Below are 18,834 nucleotides of genomic sequence, written 5' to 3' on the forward strand. Positions count from 1 at the left end.
TTTTCCTGGTAAGCTGGTGGACATGCCCTTCTCCCTGGCTGGCACATGAATATACTTATCTGGGATGGCTAATTTTGTTCCCCAAAGTCACTTTTAGGTCAGTCTGGAGTCATGGAAATTACTCCAGATGAGTACAAGTCTGTTCAACAGGCCATCTTTAAGATTCTTACAATTCCTTGCTTGTACAAGTATTCTTCTCCATTCTGCAATTTGACAGTGGGCTACCACTGTTACCTACTTGGGAGTCTCCTCTTCAACCCGCAGAAGGAACCCATAAGTTTTGCCAAAGCCATTGAGGCCAAAGGCCTAGGCTACTACATCAAGGGACCATCCCACAATTGAGCTAACAGCAATTAATTAAAACACTGAGAAATGCTAAAGATCCGGAATTGGTAAACAAATACTATCTTGTCTCCCCACCGATTTAAAACTAGGGGAAGTCCAAAGAGGCAATTGAGAAGTGAGGCTCAGAAAGAATACCCCAGAGTATAAAATCTATAGGAGTGGACTTTCAGAAACATGTGGCCTCTCAGTTCCCCGACAAGGTGCCATACAGGGTCATCCAACTTCAAAGCCCTGCCACTGGGGCACTGAATTGATACACTGGGAGGGCCAAAGGGAACCATATCTTACTCTTTCTAGGACCAAGTGACTGTGGAGTACACATTTATTCAGGCATCATTGAATAAATATAGAACCAAAAATATTTATGGCAACACTTGTAAGCAAAGAATGGAGAACAGGAAGATTCCCGGCAGTTGAGGAAAGGCTGAACAATTGTGGTATAGCTAATAGCTGTTGGAGGTAGAAGGAGGAGGAGGAGAGAAGGAACTAGTTACTAAGGAGGAGGACTAGTTACTTCCTCCACTCATTCCCAAGCTCCTCTCCATCCAGGAGTGACTTTCGCTTTACTCAGCACCCTCAGCCCCACAGCTCAGGAACAAAAGTTTCCTCCTTTCAATAGTCAGGAAGAAAGGATGGGAAAAGAGATTGTCTCAGGCAACAGGCTCCAAAAAACTAACTCCAGCTAACTTTTAGCCCTTGTCCCAACCAGGATTGCCTCAAGCCCATTAAGTCTAGGCCTTGGTCTGGACTCACACAGGCTCACTCTGATTTGGGGAAGCTATAAAAATATTCATTAATAAAAATCTCTTTTCCGTCCAACTCTGAGCCCCAATGCTGGGTATGTTCCCCAAAATTATGAAATCTATCTCTCTGCATGGGTAGCTCACTACGTATTTGCTCCTCTGGTATGCACACAGAAATCAGTACGGTAATAACCACATAATCTTAGAGAAAATCTGTTTCCTTAAAGCAAATGGGAAAATAGAAAGCAAAGACTTAAAGAAAAAAGATTAGTGCTGGGTACAGTGGTGCCCACCTATAACTCAACAACTGGGGAGACTGAGGCTGAGGGATCTCTTGAGCTTGGAGGTTCTGAGCCGCAGTTGGCTATGCTGATTGGGTGTGTGCACTAAGCTCAGAATCAATATGATTAGCCCCCTGAAAGGGTTGGGAGGGAGAGAGAGGATCCAAGTTGCCTAAAGAAGGGGTGAAGCTGCCCAGGTTGGACAAGCAGCAGATCAAAACTCTTGTGCTGACGAGTAGTGGGATCTAGCCCATAAGCGTAGCCTCTGTACTTCCAGTCTGGGTGATGAAAGGAGAGGTAGTCTTAGAGACGAAATAAGCAAACATGTATTTGTAGATTCACCTCTTCTGATAGAGGACATGGTAGAGGGAAGAGGCAGAGGATACAGTGTAGCCTTTGCCAGGTTCTGCTTCTGCAGTATAACGGGGGCCAATCTCTGAATTGTTCTGGCTGGTTTACCCTCCACCTCCATCACACAGTCCCAATATCAAAGTCACAGCATCCTCTGCCTTTTGTTCCTATTGGCCTCTCCTTTGAAGCTACTTGGGTACAGAGGCTGTGACATCTGTGAGTAGTGGCACCACCTCCTCCAAGGTCTCTCCCTTCTGTGTATCCTTTTATATAATGCCCAAGTTTTCCCAGACATCAGGGTTTGGCAATGACAGGCAGTGAATGGGCAAGGGATTCAAGATAGTGTACAGTTTAATCGTTCACCAAAGGATTGACAGAGGACAGTTGTAGGCTATTGCAGGAATGTTGGGCTGGGAAAGCACTGAAGAGCGGGGGCAATAGAGGTCACCGAGAGGAAGACAAACAGGGTAAGACATAAAGTATTCCTTAAGGTATATGAAAAGATGGAATGAAAATAGATGATAAGATAAAGGTATTTTTGCATTCATAAACAAAAATTTTAAAAGCTAGCATTTAAGATATAGTTCTTTAAGGTTTTCAAAGCACATATGTATATCATCTCATCTGATCCTCACAACAACCCCGTGAGGTAGATGCTATTATTATTCCCATTTTACAGATGATGAAACTGAGGCTGTGAGGTTAAATAAGGGGGCCAGATTCATACAGCTAAGTCATTAGTGTCTATGGAAGGATCTGAACCCAAGTATTCCTGACACCAAGTCCAGCATTTTTACCTACAATATGCCACAATGTGATCCTACAAAACAAGCCATAATTTGGTAAAGAAATATCATCTTTGATGAAATAAATTTTTAACTTGGTCATTTTAAAGCAGAGAAATTCTTTATGCAAGCGTTTTGGAAGTTGGAATCTGAATCCATCTCTTTACTTCTACTTGATCTGTATAGCTGCAGAACACATTGTTCTTAAAACCCTCCAAATGCAAAGGTCCAAAACTACTTAAAATTACTCCAGAAGCTGATTTTGCTAAAGCGCTATCTCCTATCGCCCCCTGGTGGTGAAAAGTAGTCATCGCCAACGTTTATTTAACCCCGAGGACCACAGAATTTTGAGTTAGAAGAGGGGCCGGAGCTCATTCAGGCTAAATCCTTCCTTTTACTTTCAAGGGGAGGAAGGCACCCAGCCTTAGTGGCAAAGGGCACGCACTTTAATAATAAATAATGGTAATGATGGCTTCCAGGTTTGCAAATAGCTTTACAAATATCTAATTTTAATAGCTAACAGCTAACATTTATACAGTGTTTACTAAGTGCCTGGCACCGTGCCAAGGATTTTATACTGATGCCATCTGATTCACACATCCATCCGAAGGGAGGTGCTATTACTATCCTCATTTTATGGCTGAGGAAACTGAGGCAGACAGGAGTCAAGCTAGGGTCACACAGCTATTAAATGTCCCAGGCAGAACTCGAACTCAGTTCTTCCTGACTCCCTGGCTTGCCTCGTTATAAGAAATTGTAGCCAGGGGTCCTTCCAGTCCAGGATCCCTCCCCTCTTCCGCCCCCGCCTTCTCTGGCGTGGAGAGTTTGATGGACAGAGCTTTCATCCAATCACAAGAAACTGCGTCTTCCGTTCGTTTTCCCAAGCCCTCCCCCATGCGCGCACAGTGCTAGCTCGGTAGTGTATGGAGTTAGTATTTGGTGCAAGTTTTTCCCGTCTTTTGTCCATGACTCCCAAAGGCTGGGTTTTCCATAATGGGGTAATCCTTTTTTCTTTACCCCTCGCCAAGCACCAGCCTGCTTCATACCTTCATTTCTCCAGGAAATGGGGAAGGACTAAACTGCACATGTTATTATTGGATGCAAGAGAAGGCGGAGTAGCCGGGGCCTCCCCTCGGGCAATAAACGGAGCGCATGCGCGCCATGCAGAGGGCGGGCCGCGGAGCCCTGGCCAGTCGGCCGCGGAGCCCTGGCTAGGCGGCCGCGGTTCTCTTCCGCCAGTCATGGAGAGAGGAGAATCCCCCGGGGAGACCGGAAGTGGGGGGCCCATTCAGCTGGGATTCTGCGTCCTCTGTGGCCTGCCAGGCGCAGGAAAATCTAGCCTCGCCCGCTCCCTTAGCGACCAGCTGAGGCGGAAGCAGGGCTGGGTCGTGGTCGTCATAACGTACGATGACATCCTCCCAGACGCGATCTTCGAGGGCGAGAACGCCCCCCTGGTTTGTAGGGGCCAGACCCCGAGGTGGGCGGGCATGCAGTCCCAGTGGACCACGGGCCGGCAGCCTTCGGGTTTTCCGGGGGCTTTGGGTTCCTCCAGGGCTCTGGTCCTCTTGGTTCCCTCTTTAGGAATTCCCAGGGGTGAGACCAAGCGCTAGACCCGAGGCTGCTACTTAACCCCCAAAATTTTCACTGCCTTTTTTTCGTGGGCTCCAGAAATGATTTACCACATTCATTCCCGACCCCCTCCCCCACCCCCAACGCGGAAGATACTCATCCAGAGCCCCTTGTGCACTTTGGAGTCTGCCTGGCACGTGGAAGGACCCCAGAACTAAGTGTCGGGGGATTTGCGTTCCCACGTTGGATGATGACCTGAAATGACAGTTCCTTGGACCTGGCTGTAGGGGTTACACCTTCGGAGTGCACATCTCCGGGGAGTTTAGTCATTTCCCATCCCTGGAGTTGGAAGGGACCTGAAAGGTCATCCTGGGGGTCTTAACCTTTTTTGTGCCAGGGGTGACGATCTCCAAGTAATGCCAGGTGGTGAAGTGGATAGAGAGTAGGACTGTCAGATTTCACTTAAGTGGCCTCAGAGGCCCTGGGCAAGTCACTGAACAGCTGTCTGCCAGGGCGTCCTCATCTGTAAAATCGAGATAATAGCTCCTAACTCCCAGGGTGGAAGTGAGAATAGAATGAGATAATATTTTTAAAGTGCTTTGCAAATGTTAAAGTGTTATGTAAATGCTAGCTATTATTAATAATAATAGTTAAAAACACAATACATAGGATTGCAAAGGAAAACCAATTATATTGAAATGCAGTTATCAATATTTTTTTTTAAAAATAAGTTAATGGACCCTAGGTTAAGAACTCCTGATCTAAATTAATGCCCTCATTTTACAGGTGAGGAAACTGAGGCTCAAGAAGGTTAAGTCACTTCCCAAGGAAGTTAGTAAGCATTTATTAATCATCTACTGTGTGCCAGGTACTGTGTGAAGTTCTTTACAAATATTCCATTTGATTCTCACAACTGACTTGGGAAGCAAGTGCTTTTATCATTAACCCCATTTCATAGTTGAGGAAACTTGAGGTTAAGTGATTTGACAAAGGTCATACAGCTAGTGTTTGAGGCCATATTTGAACTCTGGTCTTCCTGACTCCACGCCCAGCGCTCTATCCACCGTGCTGCCCAGCAGCCTCTAGGTAGCTTACAAGGCATTAAGCTCTGTAGTTAGGGTTAGAATCTTTGTCCTCTGATACCAAATCCTTGGTTCCCTAGGGAGATCTTAATTCTAGCATTAGCTTGTATTCATTTAGCACATTAGAATTTGTCAACTGTCTTCCCCATGTGAAGTAGGTAGTGTGCACTGTTACTATCTCTGTCTTGTAGATAATAACAACAATAATAGCTAACATTTACATAGCACTTACTATGCGACAGGCTGGCACAGGGCTAAGGACTTTACAATTACTATGTGAATTTTAGAACCCTAGGTAGTAGGTGCTATTATTATCTCCATATTATTAGGAAACTGAGACAAATAGGTGAATTGGCTTGCCTAGGGTTCAGCTAGTCAATGTCTGAGGTTGGAGATGAGCTTGGGTCTTCCTGACTCCGGGTGGCTGAGTGCCCTGTGCACTGTGACGCCCCCCAGCTCCTCAAAGTTGTTAGGGTCTTTGTCCTTCCCAGGCTGAAGCCCATGTCTTCTTCCAGATCAATTCTCTTCTATGCCATTTGCTGTGGTTCTGGGTTATTTGTCCTTTGCAAACTGGTCCCTGATCTTTTAGCAGGTGATTACCTCCTGCCCATTTAGAGAGGAGGTTTAGCCGAAGTGGGAACACAGGTGTGCTCTGTAGAATGACTCATATTGGATTTGCCATAACCTTTGGACTGTGATGTGGATGGTGTAACTTGGACCTTCTCTTACCACTCTTCTATTCTCAAGCCTTAATGAAATAGTTTTGCCAGTGTGCCATTCATCCCTGGGACAGCCTCAGAATTATTGGTTGTTTTTCCTAGCCATGTGTTTTCCCCATCTTGTTTTGTAAATGTGAGTCTTTATTTTTCAATTTGGAGAATATTTTAGGCACACAAAACTCATTGTATTTGCATAATCCATCCTAGGCTGTCTCACCACAATTGTATTGTTCATTTTGGAAAGTCTTTGAGTCTGTCTCTTGCCTGAACTAGTCATAGAGCAGTGGTAAAGAACGTATTTCTCTGAGCTTGGCATCTTTGCCCACTGTGACTTGATTTAAAGCTCACCACTTATTATTGAATGTCATGTCTTTTGTCTTTCCTAGCCATCCCAGTGGAAATCATTCCGACATGAACTTTTGATGTACCTTGAACATTTCTTGATGGCCATCATTAATGGATGCAAATTATCTGCCCCAGCCTCGAGGACTGAAGACATGTGGGAAAGTTTTGTTGACTGCTTGAAAGATCAAGATCTTATATCTTCTGGAACAGGAAAGGCCCAATGTTATTGCTTAACCAATGCAGCTGTGTCTCAACCTTTGTATCTAATCTTGGATGATAATTTTTATTACCAGAGCATGAGATATGAAGTGTACCAACTGGCTCGAAAATGTAATTGAATGTACTTTTTTCTTTATATCCTAGTTGCTAGGTGACGCAGTAGGCAAAGTGCTGAGTTTGGAATCAGAAAGACTTGAGTTCAAAACCTGCCAGGGATGCTTCCTGAGCAAGTCATTTAAATTCTCTCAGCCTCAATTTCCTCATCTGTAAAATGGGGTTAATAATAGCAGCTACCTTATAGGGTTCTTGTGAAAAATGAAATGAGGTGACATATGTGAAGCACTTTGCAAACCTGAAAGTTCAGTATGAATGTTAGCTTTTATGAGGATGATGGTAATATTAGGCAGTATATTGAATTCCCTCATAACTGGCAGTGCTTTACTTCTCTTAAGAAGTTTGTTAAATTCCCAGAGATCAGAGATGTAAATAATGACTTTTTGGAAGCTAAGATAATTTTTCAGATCTTGTAGTTATTGCACACTTTTTCTTAAAATTATACATCATAATTTTCTGATTTTAATGCATTTATTTATGAATATTTTTCTTTTAATTCTTCAGATTCCTCAGGCTTTTGCCAATTATTCTTAGATTGTCCAATTGAGTCCTGTCTAGAAAGGAATCGGCAGAGAAGTAAACCAGTACCTGATGAGACCATACAGCTGATGGCAAGAAAGATAGAATCTCCAAACATTCAGAAAAATGCGTGGGAACACAACAGCCTTACTATTAGGAGTACAGGATCTGGTTCTGAGGACAAGTATGTTCTGGGGGTCAAGGCTTTTGCTAGAATATGTTATTAGATATTACATCTCTAAATGCAACCTTGAGACGACACCCTGTAGTGATTGCCTGTGAAAGGACTTGTAACAAACAGTGGAGTTGATACCAGTTCATTTAAAATTCTGCCTAAAACCTTTGTAGTTACACAGATTACAGGACAGCTAGAGGGTTTCATATTTAGGCACTCAAGCATTGTGACAGTTGTGGGCTTCTTGCCTACTGCAAGGGTGGTTTCCCCCTCCCTTTCCCTCCCCCTAGTTAGCAATGGGTAAAATACTTTTTTCCCCACAATTAAGTTACTAAACAAACATTTATATGCCTATGGAGTAGAAACTGCAAGTTAATAAAGGAGATAAGACGTATACAAATAAGTTAGAATGTGAGGGTATAGACAATGTGTTACAATATGTTTACATATTGTATTGAAATATGTTACAAGAAATATGAAAAACCCTTTTGTCAGGAAGGGGAGTAGGAAAGGTTTCAGTAGAAGAATGGGCATCTGAAGATAACCTTGAAGGAAGATAATTATTTCATCAGGCAGAGATTTAAGGGGAATATGTTGGAGGCATACTGGTACCTTACATCAGAAGTGTCAAACTCACAGCCTAAGGAGGGAATTAGATTCAATGTAATTGAAAAAACGTTTAACAAAACAAAAATACAGTACAACATAGATAATATTCATTTGTGGTTTTCTGAGTTAATATGCTGCTCATAGGGATCCATTTCTATTTGCTTGACACACCTCCTCTACTTGATTGTGTCGGGGTGGAGAAGAGGGCAGGACAAGATCTAGAAGTATATCCAAGGATGTAGGTAGGGTGAAGCAAGATTGGCCAGGCCAGAACCAGGAATGTGTATTTTATCCAGTAATGAGAGCCAGGGAAGACTTTTGAGGGGGCTCACAACATCAGGGAGATTTTGCCGGCTCTGTGAAAGGATTGGAGAGGGAAGAGACTGGAGGCAAGGAGGTGGTTGGAGTTGATTTCATTAGTACCAGTGAAAGGTAACAGACCTGAAGAAGGCTGATGTCATTGTGCATAAAGAGGACAGGGACACTGGGAGAGACACCATAGAGGTAAGTGAATGCTTTTGAGATTTACTAGTCAGGGCTTCTTAAACTTTTTCCACTTGTAACCCCTTCAACACTTCTTAAACTGTGGGTCACATGACCCCATATGTGATCTCAACCCATAGCTTAAGAAGCAGCAAGCTAGATGACTATCAACATGTCATTGAATCTTTCTGTCACTCTGCTTCCTCATCTCTAAGATGGAGATAATATGTCTAATATCTGCCTCCCACAGTTGTCGTGAGGGTCAAATGAGATGCGTATGTCAAGTACTTTATGAACCTTAAATCACTATATTAGTGTCAGCTCGTTGTTATAGTATAAATAAGACTTGTCATTTGCTTGGATGTAAGGGGGAGATGAGAGGAAAACACTAAAGATGACTGAGGTTTCAAGCCCATGTGACAAGGAACATTTTGGTGCCATAAACAAAAATAGAGAAGTTGAGGAAAGAGATACATTTTGGGCAAACAGGGAGTTTATTTGTAGATATATTAGTTTGTGTTGTTGGAGGGAAATCCAGGTAAAGGTGTCTGGCTGTCTCTTTAAAATATAGACCTGGAATTAAGGCAAGAAATCAGAGCTGGAGATATATACATACGTGTGTATGTTTGTGCATGTGTGTGTTTATGTGTATGTGTATGTATTTGGGTGTCATCTGGATGGATAGGGAGAAGATAAGACCACTAAAGTACTGAGTTTAGAAAAAGAAATAAGGAGAGAGCCTTCAGGAACACCCACCCTTAGGGAAGAGAAGAAGGGTGATTAAAAATGAAGACCACGTGGAGTTGTCATGCAGAGAGGAAGAAAACCAGGAGAGACTAGTCTGCGGAAACCAAAGGAGGTAGGAATCATCAAAGATCAAATGCTGCAGAGAGATTGAGGATGAAAATTAACTAAAGACCATTGGGTCTGGTAACTAAGCCTTGGTCTTTGGAGACCTTGAAGAGAGTAGTGTAACCAGAACTTTGGACAGAAGCCAGACTGCAGTGGATTGAGTAAAGCATGGCTAGTAGAAAAGGAGATTTGGAACAGTTTAAGGGGCTGCTAGGTGGTGCAATAGATAGAGCACTGGCTGATGTCAGGAAGGTCTGAGTTCAAATCCAGGCTCAGGTGCTTAACTAGCTCTGTGACCCTGGGCAAGTCACTTAACCCCTAGTTGCCTCGGTTCCTCTATAAAATGGGGATGCAATGGAGAAGGAAATAGCAAACTACTCTACTGTCTTTGCCAAGAAAATTCCATGGACATGTCCATGGGATCACGAAGAATGGGACATGACTAAAATGACTGATCAACATGGAGAGAATCTGGTGCTTAGAAAGATTGTTATGCATTCATAGAGGTAGTTAAGTAGCATAAATTTGTAGTGATGCTGATAACAAATACAGTAACAGGTAGCATTGTTGGAGTACTTTAAGGTTTGCAAAGGCCTTGCCTACATTATCTCATTTGATCTTCTGTAACCCTGTGAGGTAGGTGCTATTATTGACCTCATTTTACAGATGAGGAAACCAGCTTGAGAGGGTAAATGACTTACCCCCAGGGTCACATGGCTACAAGGTTGTTTTGTTGGTTTTTTTTTTGTAAATTGTGTGTGTATATATGTGTGTGTGTATGTGTGTATAATATATGTGTGTGTGTGTATATAGATATATATACACACACACCTATATACATATATACGCATATATATGTATATATGTACATTTTTTTCCCAAGGCAGTTGGGGTTAAGTGACTTGCCCAGGGTCACACAGCTAGTTAGTGTCAAGTGTCTGGTCTGAGGCCAGATTTGAACTCAGGTTCTCTAGATCCCAGGGCTAGTGCTCTATTCATTGTGCCACCTAGCTGCTCCTTAAACAATATGTTTTTCCAACTGCATGTAAAGATAGTTTTCAACATTCATTTTTTTTTTTAAAGATTTTGAGTTCCAAATTTTTCTCCCCCCTTCCCCAAGATAGCAATCGATCTGACATAGATTATATATGTGCAATCATGTCAAATGTATTTCCACATTAGTTGTGTGAAAGAACAAAATCAGAACAAAAGGGGAAAACCGTGAGAAAGAAAAAATGAAAAACAAAAAAGTGAAAATAGTGTGCTTTGATCTGCATTCAGACTCCATAGTTCTTTCTCTGGATGTGGATAGCGTTTTCCATCATGAATCTTTTGGAATTTTCTTGGATCATTATATTCTGAGAAGAGCTAAGTCAGTCATAGTTGATCATTGCAAAACGTTGCTGTTACTGTGTACAGTGTTTTCCTGGTTCTGCTTACTTTACTCAGCATCAGCTCATGTAAGTCTTTCTTGGTTTTTTTGAAATCTACCTACTCATTATTTCTTATAGCAAAATAATATTCCATTACGTTCATATACCACAACTTGTTCAGCCATTCCCCAATTGATGGGGATCCCTACAATTTCCAATTCTTTGCCACCATAGAGCTGCTTTAAATATTTTTATACATATAGGTCCTTTTCTCTTCTTTATTATCTCTTCAGGATACAGACCTAGTAGTGGTATTATTAGATCAAAGGGCAGGCACAGTTTTATTCCCTTTGGGCACAGTTCAGGTTGCTCTGCAGAAGTTGGACGAGTTCACAACTCCACCAGCAATGCATTAGTGTTCCAATTTTCCCACATCTTCTCCAACATTTATCATTTTCCTTTTCTGTCATATTGGCCAATCTGATAGGTGTAAGGTGGTACCTCAGAGTTGTTTTAATTTGCATTTCTCTAATCAATAGTGATTTAGAGTATTTTTTCATATGATTATAGGTAGCTTTAACTTCTTCATCTGAAAACTGCCTGTTTATATCTTTTGACCATTTATCAATTGGGGAATGACTTGTATTCTTGTAATGTTGACCAGTTCTCTATATATTTGAGAAATGAGGCCTTTATCAGAAACACTGGCTGTAAAAAATTGTTTCCCAGCTTTCTGCTTTCCTTCCAATCTTGGTTGCATTGGTTTTGTTTTTGCAGAAACTTTCCAATTTAATGTAATCAAAATCATCCATTTTGCATTTCATAATGTTCTCTGTCAGTTTGGTCATAAATTCTTCCCTTCTCCATAGATCTGACAGGTAAATCATTCATTGCTCTCCTAATTAGCTGTGTCTAATTGACGTCCCTATTTGGACCTTATCTTTGTGTGTGGTGGCTACAAGGTTTTTGAAGCAGGATTTAAGCTCGCCAGCCCTTCCTCCGGAAGTATTGCTGTGGAGTGGAAGTGGAGAGGGGAGATGGTGAGGCATACCCAGAGTCCATGATTAGCAAGTTGGAAGTAATGGGACAAGGATTTATTTAAGAGTGAAGATTAGTGCTTAAAAAGGCTAATTTCAGGCCCAAGATTGTGAAGGAAGTGAGGTGAAACTAAAGTGAGGAGGATGGAATAGATGGATAGGGGACGACTGAGAGAGTAAAGGTTATGATGCCAGTGAAGAGCAAATTCATGAAAAGGAGAAAAGACAGAAAATGATTTCGAGAGAATTTCATAGCTCAGGCTCTTTGAAGCGAGCAATGTGAAGTTGTGGTAAGGTCTAGAAAATGCTCGCCTGTCCAGGTGTCGCAGCAGGGCGATACAGTTAGATATCATGAAAGTTGAGGAAGCTGATGACCTGGGAGACCCAAGGATTCCAGGGCTCTTCAGGGAAAATATTGAAGTGGCCAAGGATGAGCTTAGGTGTTGGGGTGTAGAAGACTGTATGCCAGCAGCTGAGGTCCTTGAGGAAAGGAGGAGAATGGCCAGAAGGTCAGCAGAGAGCAACAGCGGGGTCAGAGCAGAGTTGGAAAAGATGGTATGGACTTGAGAGAGGGTCATGTTGAGTAATGGCAGCTGAGCATAAGTCTGTAAAATGGACAGCCAGAATGGAACTGCGGGGATCATCTCTTCTAGCCCCCTCGTTTTTTCAGATGAGCATCTCGAAGCCCAAATATTTGAAGTGACTTGGATCTGAATTGAGTTACTCTGACTTCAGATTTTCTGCTCTCTGCTGATCACAGGGTTTTGGAAGAGGCCATGGGGATCAAGGAGTGACCCTCCCTCCTGACTCTGCCTAGAGGTGTGGGCAAGGACAAAAGATGTGGTTTTAGCACCAGAGTGTGGAAGTACTGCTGAAAGAAGACACTGGGTAGGAAAGGAAGCTGGTCAACTACTGAGTCAGAACTGGGTCACTGGGGCAGAGGAGAAGGGGGACAAGCGGGGAAGAGGAGGCCTGAAAGCAAGTAATGGGAGAGGAGGAGGAGAGGTAGGAAAATGGAGGGATTTTTAGTTAGGCAGGTGGTGACTCTAAATGATAGGGGATGATTAGGGAAGCGGCGGTTGGAATTTGCTACATACAGGGCACGGAAATACCAAGGAAATAGGAGAGATCTTAGAATATGTAAAATCAAATAGAGAATATTTAGTCACTGGATACATTGCCTCTACATTTTATAAAATATATGTTCAGCAGTAGCATGTATTTCAAAGAACATTGAGCTTGAAATCTGAAGAGGTTTTCCCTGGTTTCTGTGAAATACAGGATGAACCTCAGATTATATCTTAAATGAGGAATATCTCAAGCTAACTTATCTGTTGTTTTTTGCTGAAACTCACTTCTGTAGCCCACTAGCCCCTGTTCCAACAAGGGACTAACCCATTGCTAACCCATACCAAGGACCTAGGGTGGAATCCCGGTTTTAACACTTCCCAGCCATGGGATTCTGGGCAAGCTCACTTTACCTTACCACTTCTATTTTATTGTCTGTAAAGTGGGTATAATAATACTACTTTATAGGACTGTTGAGATGAAGACACTTAAACCTTTCAAATCTCTATATAAATGTTCATTATTTTGACATGACACAAAGGAAATATCACAAGTGATTGCAGATGCCATATAACTTTAGGGTTGGTGTCATTGCTAGGCTTGGCAGATGTTAGCCTAAATTAACTCTTTGTTGATCTGAATATCGATCATCTCTGAATATAGTACACCCTTCTAAAATGAGATACCTTTCAAAGGAAGATACATATATATAGATATGCATATAGCTATACATATGCATAGAAAAATGTCATATAGGTTAAGATTTTATACAAACTAGATTGGGGGGGACAGGAGGAGAATGTGACATTTATTCAGACTATTGATACGGTTTCACAAATTTTGGTAGAATTTACTGGTTACCTCATGCATAAATTTTGTTTAGTTCAGATTCAGGGATCCTGTGATATGCCAAGGTGGTCATGCCCAGCCTCCCGAGAATATTTAGGGTAGACATCCTTGACTAAAAGCAAGGGAAAAGAAAAATAGTAATAATAATAACTTAAGTTTACTATGTGCCAAGCACTGTGCTAAATGCTTTATAATTATTATCTCGTTTGATCCTGGAAACAGTGTTGGGAGGTAGGGGCTATTATTATCTCCATTTTGCAGATGAGGAAACTAAGACAAACAGAGGTTAAGACCGTGACTTGCTCAGGGTCACACAACGAGTAAGCATCTGAGGCTGATTCCGGGCCTGTTGTGCTATCCATCATGCCATGTCAATTTGTAGCACTCCCCCCAGCTCTTACTGTGATCCGCAGTTAAATAGTCATGTAGCCTTGAGATGCCAATTTGCTGGCTATGTCAGAAACAAACGAACCATTAAGCTGTCGGGTGGTATTTGTGCTTATCTTTATCCACCTGCTGTGGGTGGGACTATTTAAATTTCTGTGTTCCAGTAAAACAGGCTCTGCTAGATGTAGCAGAAAGCGCACTAAGCTAGGAATCAGGAAACCTGGGTCCTGGTCCTGGCTTTTCCAGTCTAGCACTGTAACTTCAGGCAGGTCGCTTCATCGTTCAGTTTCTTCTTCTGTCAGATTACAAGAGTTGGTCTAAGTGACCTCCAAGACCTTCCCACTGGGAGATTTCTCTGCTTTCCCCAGTTCGTGTGAAATACAAAATGAATTACAGACTGCATCTTCAGCATCAAGAATACCTCGCTTATTTTTTTTTCTGCTGAGAAAGATCTATAGCCTGCCCACTCCCCCAATCCAATAGGAGATAGTGATAACTAATACCTCATTTTCAGAAATCTAGGGAGGGACGTTTTTGCCTTTCTTTTTGTTTGTTTTGTTTTTATAGGGCAAGAACATGGGGTCATCTACACGTGTTAGATTATTACTAGTAGGTACTTAATACATATCAATCAATAAGTATTTAAAATGAGCATTATTATTTATTGAAAGTGTCTCATGCCTGGAAAGCACTTAACTATTGGTTTTTTGATCTCAGAACTAAGGAAGATAGTTTTGAAGACTTTTTTATTTAAAATAACTAATTTTTTTAAATATAGTTTCATAACTTTGAGATTCAGTATTTTGGGGCTTGATCTTAAAAAGTTACTACCAAAAAATAGTTTAGTTGTAGAAGCTTGGACTACAACTCTTTTTTCCCCTAAAATTGATCTTTATTGTCACTAAATATTAGTTCTTTAAAAAAAGTATAAATGTTTTCAGTTTGTTTTTTAATAGTAAATTCTTTTACAGCATAGAAGTGACTGATTTACTGATTGATGCTTTGAAGAATCCAATAAAATGTTTTGAGGAAAATATGGAACAAAAGGTAAATCTTCCTTTATACAACTTAGTCTTGATTAGAAGGAACAGTCTTTTATAGTTATGCTTTGTGCCAGATTGTATTAATGGACTGTAAATAAAATGTTGACATAAAGTACTAAGTAAAAAATTATATTTACTCATATAGTCTTTTTAAACATTCATTTACAACAGTCACTTTAAAGAGTCTGTTCAGGAACATAATTTATAGCTTGGCTTGTTTATTTTGCATAATCTAAATGAGTCAAAAAATCACTTACCTTGAATCTCTTTTGTACTTTGAGCTTCCCCTCCTCCCCCCATCTCTCTTTCCAGGTCTAGGCAAAACTAATGACATCCTGGGTTGGAGACTGTGGCCCAGGAGTAACTACATTGCCCATGTTGTATACATATTTACTTATAGAATCCTTTCATTACTGGTTTATTTTGAAGTTCATTGATTATGAGCAGTATTGATTGAATGAATGGCTAACCAAACTGAATTAGGTATTTTATAGAGTGTAGCACACAGGTGGCATTTAAATGTTTGTTGAATGAATTAATATAGCAACACTTTATATTACATAGGAAACTGATCGAATTATTTGTTCAACTAATATTCATCATCAAGCTGATCAGAAATTCAGAAGAATTATCTCTGAGACAATGAAGAAAGCCAAAGGTATATATTCATCAGCTGTTTAATATGTATGAGTAAAATAAATCAGCCAACTAAAAATGAATTATACATTTTAATATAAATTGTGACTTCTCATTTTCATTTTGATTTCATCTCCAAAAACATGTGCCAAAATCCAAGTAACTGCTCATTGAATATAACCTAGCTGTTTTCACATAACTTCCAACTAGAACTTTGAATTGCAGAATACTAATGCAGGCCTCAAACATTATGTCAAACAAGTCTGAATTTATAATATAATTTACTCCAGAGAGTGTCTGATGTTTTCAATGTGGGTACATCCACCAGTACAGTTTATAATCCATCTGTGTCTTCATTCTCTGAGATTCTTGTCCATGCTTTTTCATAAACTTCCACATAGAATCTATCTGATAGGCAAATTGGGGGTGGTATGTTTTGGAAAACCATTTTTCATAAAATTCCTTTCAATGGAGAGCTCTACTGCCATGTGTAAAACTGTTTTATCTTATACATTTTTCAGCAACATTAAAGAAAGTGAAGCACAATTGTGCTGGTTTAGCTTACAAGATAAAAACAATGCCAAATTAAATGTCCCAGAGTGTAGGAAAATGTACAGTGGAGTAAACACAAAAGGTGTAATCATCACGTTTAATTTCTTAGCACTTTTATTGGTAGTTTACTTTTTTTGTTTCTAAAGTGAAGATGAAGTTGTACTAAAAGGTGACTCATAGGCCCAGGCCACAACAGAACAACACTGGTCAGACTGTCTTGATCACTGATAACCTTCAGGTAGCCTGTTTTTCAGAAATTATCTTCCAAATGGGAATTTCTTGTCCATTACTACATTTTATACCAATAAGATAATGAATCACCTATATTAACTCTTGCCAGAATAAGGATGTCTTCTGTCTAGCTTTGTTTCCATTTGGTAACAGTAAAACCATGAACTATTATTTACGCAAATTTCTTTTGTTTGAATAATTTCAGTTAATATGTCTGCATCATATTTAACATTTTTGTCTCCATGATAACAGCACAACTGTTTGACAAGTGAACATTATCATTACTTAGTCTATTACAAATAACTACTTTTTCCCCCTAGAGGTAACATAGCTAATTGTTCTGGTGACATGTAATCAGCCCATATTTGTTTAATTTGTAAAAATTGTTTAAGATTATATTTTTCTTTTAGATGAAAAAGTGATTGCCTACAAGATGAAACTTTTAGGAGAAGAACTTAACAAGCTTAAGGCAGACTTTTTGGAAGATCTGCGACAAGGAACTAGTAAAAGAATTTCATGCTTCCATCAAAATAGCATTTCAGATGTCATTCGCTTATTTCATTATGAGAGAGAGAACATTGTGCAGAAATATGTTCCAAAGGAGTATTAAATTGATTTGCATCGTGGATGAATTGTCTGTAATTTTTTCAAGCAAACATTTACAAACTAGTTAGAGCCAGGCAGATTAGTAAAGATGAGGTAAAAGAACTCAATCCTAAAAGATCAGGGTTATCAGAAAGGAAAAAAAATTATTTACAAAATATCATGAGCTTTTCAGTGAGCTCAACCAAACAACTGAGGGTTTGGGGAACTGGGTTGCTTTTAAAATAGCACAGTACTCTGCTCTGGGCAAGCAGCCCAGGTTAACAACGTTGGAGAGCTTTGCATAAAATAAAATTAAGATATATAAATAAAATGCAGCCTAGGAAATTAGTGGGAATATCTCTCTGTGATGCTCATTGGCCCCCAAGTTGCCCAGATTAAAGTAGAGATGAGGTGGACAAAGACAATAAACATTTTTAAAAGGGAAGAAAGATGTTTAGAGAACTAGACTGCAATGGATTCCTGATTCTGTCAGCATCGAACTAGTATTGGAGGAGACAAGAGCCAGAACGCTCTACTTACCCACTAACTTTAAGGCAGTATGGGATAGAGGAAAGTCTTTTAGATTCAACATAAGGAGAAACCCAAGTGTGAATTACACTGGGAGCTCCTCTAAAGGAGGAAGGAGCTTGTTTTTCTTTATATCCCCAGGGCTTACCCCACATCTGGCAGATAGTAGGCACTTTTAAGTTCACTGATTGATTGAGTCTAGCCTTTGACACTGTGACCATGAAAAATTCATTTAACCTCTCTGAGCCTCAGTTTCTTCATCTGTAAAGTGAATACGTCACTCAAAGGGTTTAGTATGGGATCAAATAAAACAATATGCTTACAGTGCTTTGCAGACATCAGAACAGTTTTTTTGCTACATCATTGCTTAGTAAAGCTGCTTTTACTGATTCACACTGTATTCAAGCTTAGGTAACTAAGTATAAACTGGATTATAGATATTTTAAAAAAGGATATTAGTCATTAGAAAGTGTTATTTTATTCATATTTTACAAAAGCAAAGTTTCACAACATGAAGTGCACTAAAGTTGAATTATTCGGCATTAAATTTTTCTGTAATCACTACACAATATAATGTATCTTACATCCATAACTCAAGTTTCATCTTTTGAATACAAAATATGCTCTTTACATTGAAATACATATTAACAAAAGTGAACACAACGCATATAGACTCCAAGACTGCTCAATGAAAAAAGTATTTAGCAGGGAATGTTTTTCTGTAATAGGACATCAGTTTGATACACGTTTTTCTCAGTACCTGAATTAGTCATGAGGCCTGACTATGAAAATTTCTTGGTAATTTAACATTCCCTTTGTCATAAATGCTGCACTTTTATGGCAACACATCTATTTCTGTATTGAAACGGCAATGGAAAATACCCTATGGGACTATCCAACAGAAAATTCTAGTCTTTACTTGAATTTCAAGAAGCTATATTTATACACTGCATTAGTAAAATCTGAAATAAAATTATTCCCTGTTAATCTTCACAGTTTCTTAAAAAAATATTAGTGGAGATAAGTTATCTACCAACTTTAAAGTCTAAACTGTTATGTTCACTGAACAAAAATAAATTTAGTCTCAGAACATTAAAATGCTTGTTAACAATAAAGTACTATAAATAGTGCATGTTAAATTTTTTCCAACAAATTTTATTTATAAAATGTTTGACATCTTAAAAATAAAGTAGGGGGGAAATGTGTGTTTAATACTTAAGTGTAGTAATTAACATTCTTCCAAATACAGAATTTAAATAAATTCCTAAATTTTAAAACTAATACCAAAAAAGTTAATAGATTGACCTTTAACAATTTACTGCATTTCAACACATTCAGAAATAAATTTAGCTTG

At 39.9% G+C, this 18,834-nt stretch overlaps 1 protein-coding gene across 1 annotated transcript; it reads left to right on the forward strand.

Moving 5' to 3' along the window:
• The first annotated feature begins 3,682 nt into the window (after nucleotides 1-3,682).
• PSTK (phosphoseryl-tRNA kinase) lies at nucleotides 3,683-16,993 on the forward strand. The gene is made up of 6 exons (XM_027839879.1): nucleotides 3,683-3,959; nucleotides 6,262-6,550; nucleotides 7,058-7,256; nucleotides 14,877-14,952; nucleotides 15,513-15,606; nucleotides 16,778-16,993. Exons 1-6 carry the CDS (start codon nucleotides 3,747-3,749, stop codon nucleotides 16,975-16,977), a joined length of 1,071 nt encoding a protein of 356 aa, XP_027695680.1. The 5' UTR covers nucleotides 3,683-3,746; the 3' UTR covers nucleotides 16,978-16,993.
• Nucleotides 16,994-18,834: the final 1,841 nt, after the last annotated feature.

This window comes from Vombatus ursinus, unplaced genomic scaffold (genome assembly GCF_900497805.2).
Source record: "Vombatus ursinus unplaced genomic scaffold, bare-nosed wombat genome assembly UNPS02014833.1, whole genome shotgun sequence".
Lineage (NCBI taxonomy): Eukaryota > Metazoa > Chordata > Mammalia > Diprotodontia > Vombatidae > Vombatus > Vombatus ursinus.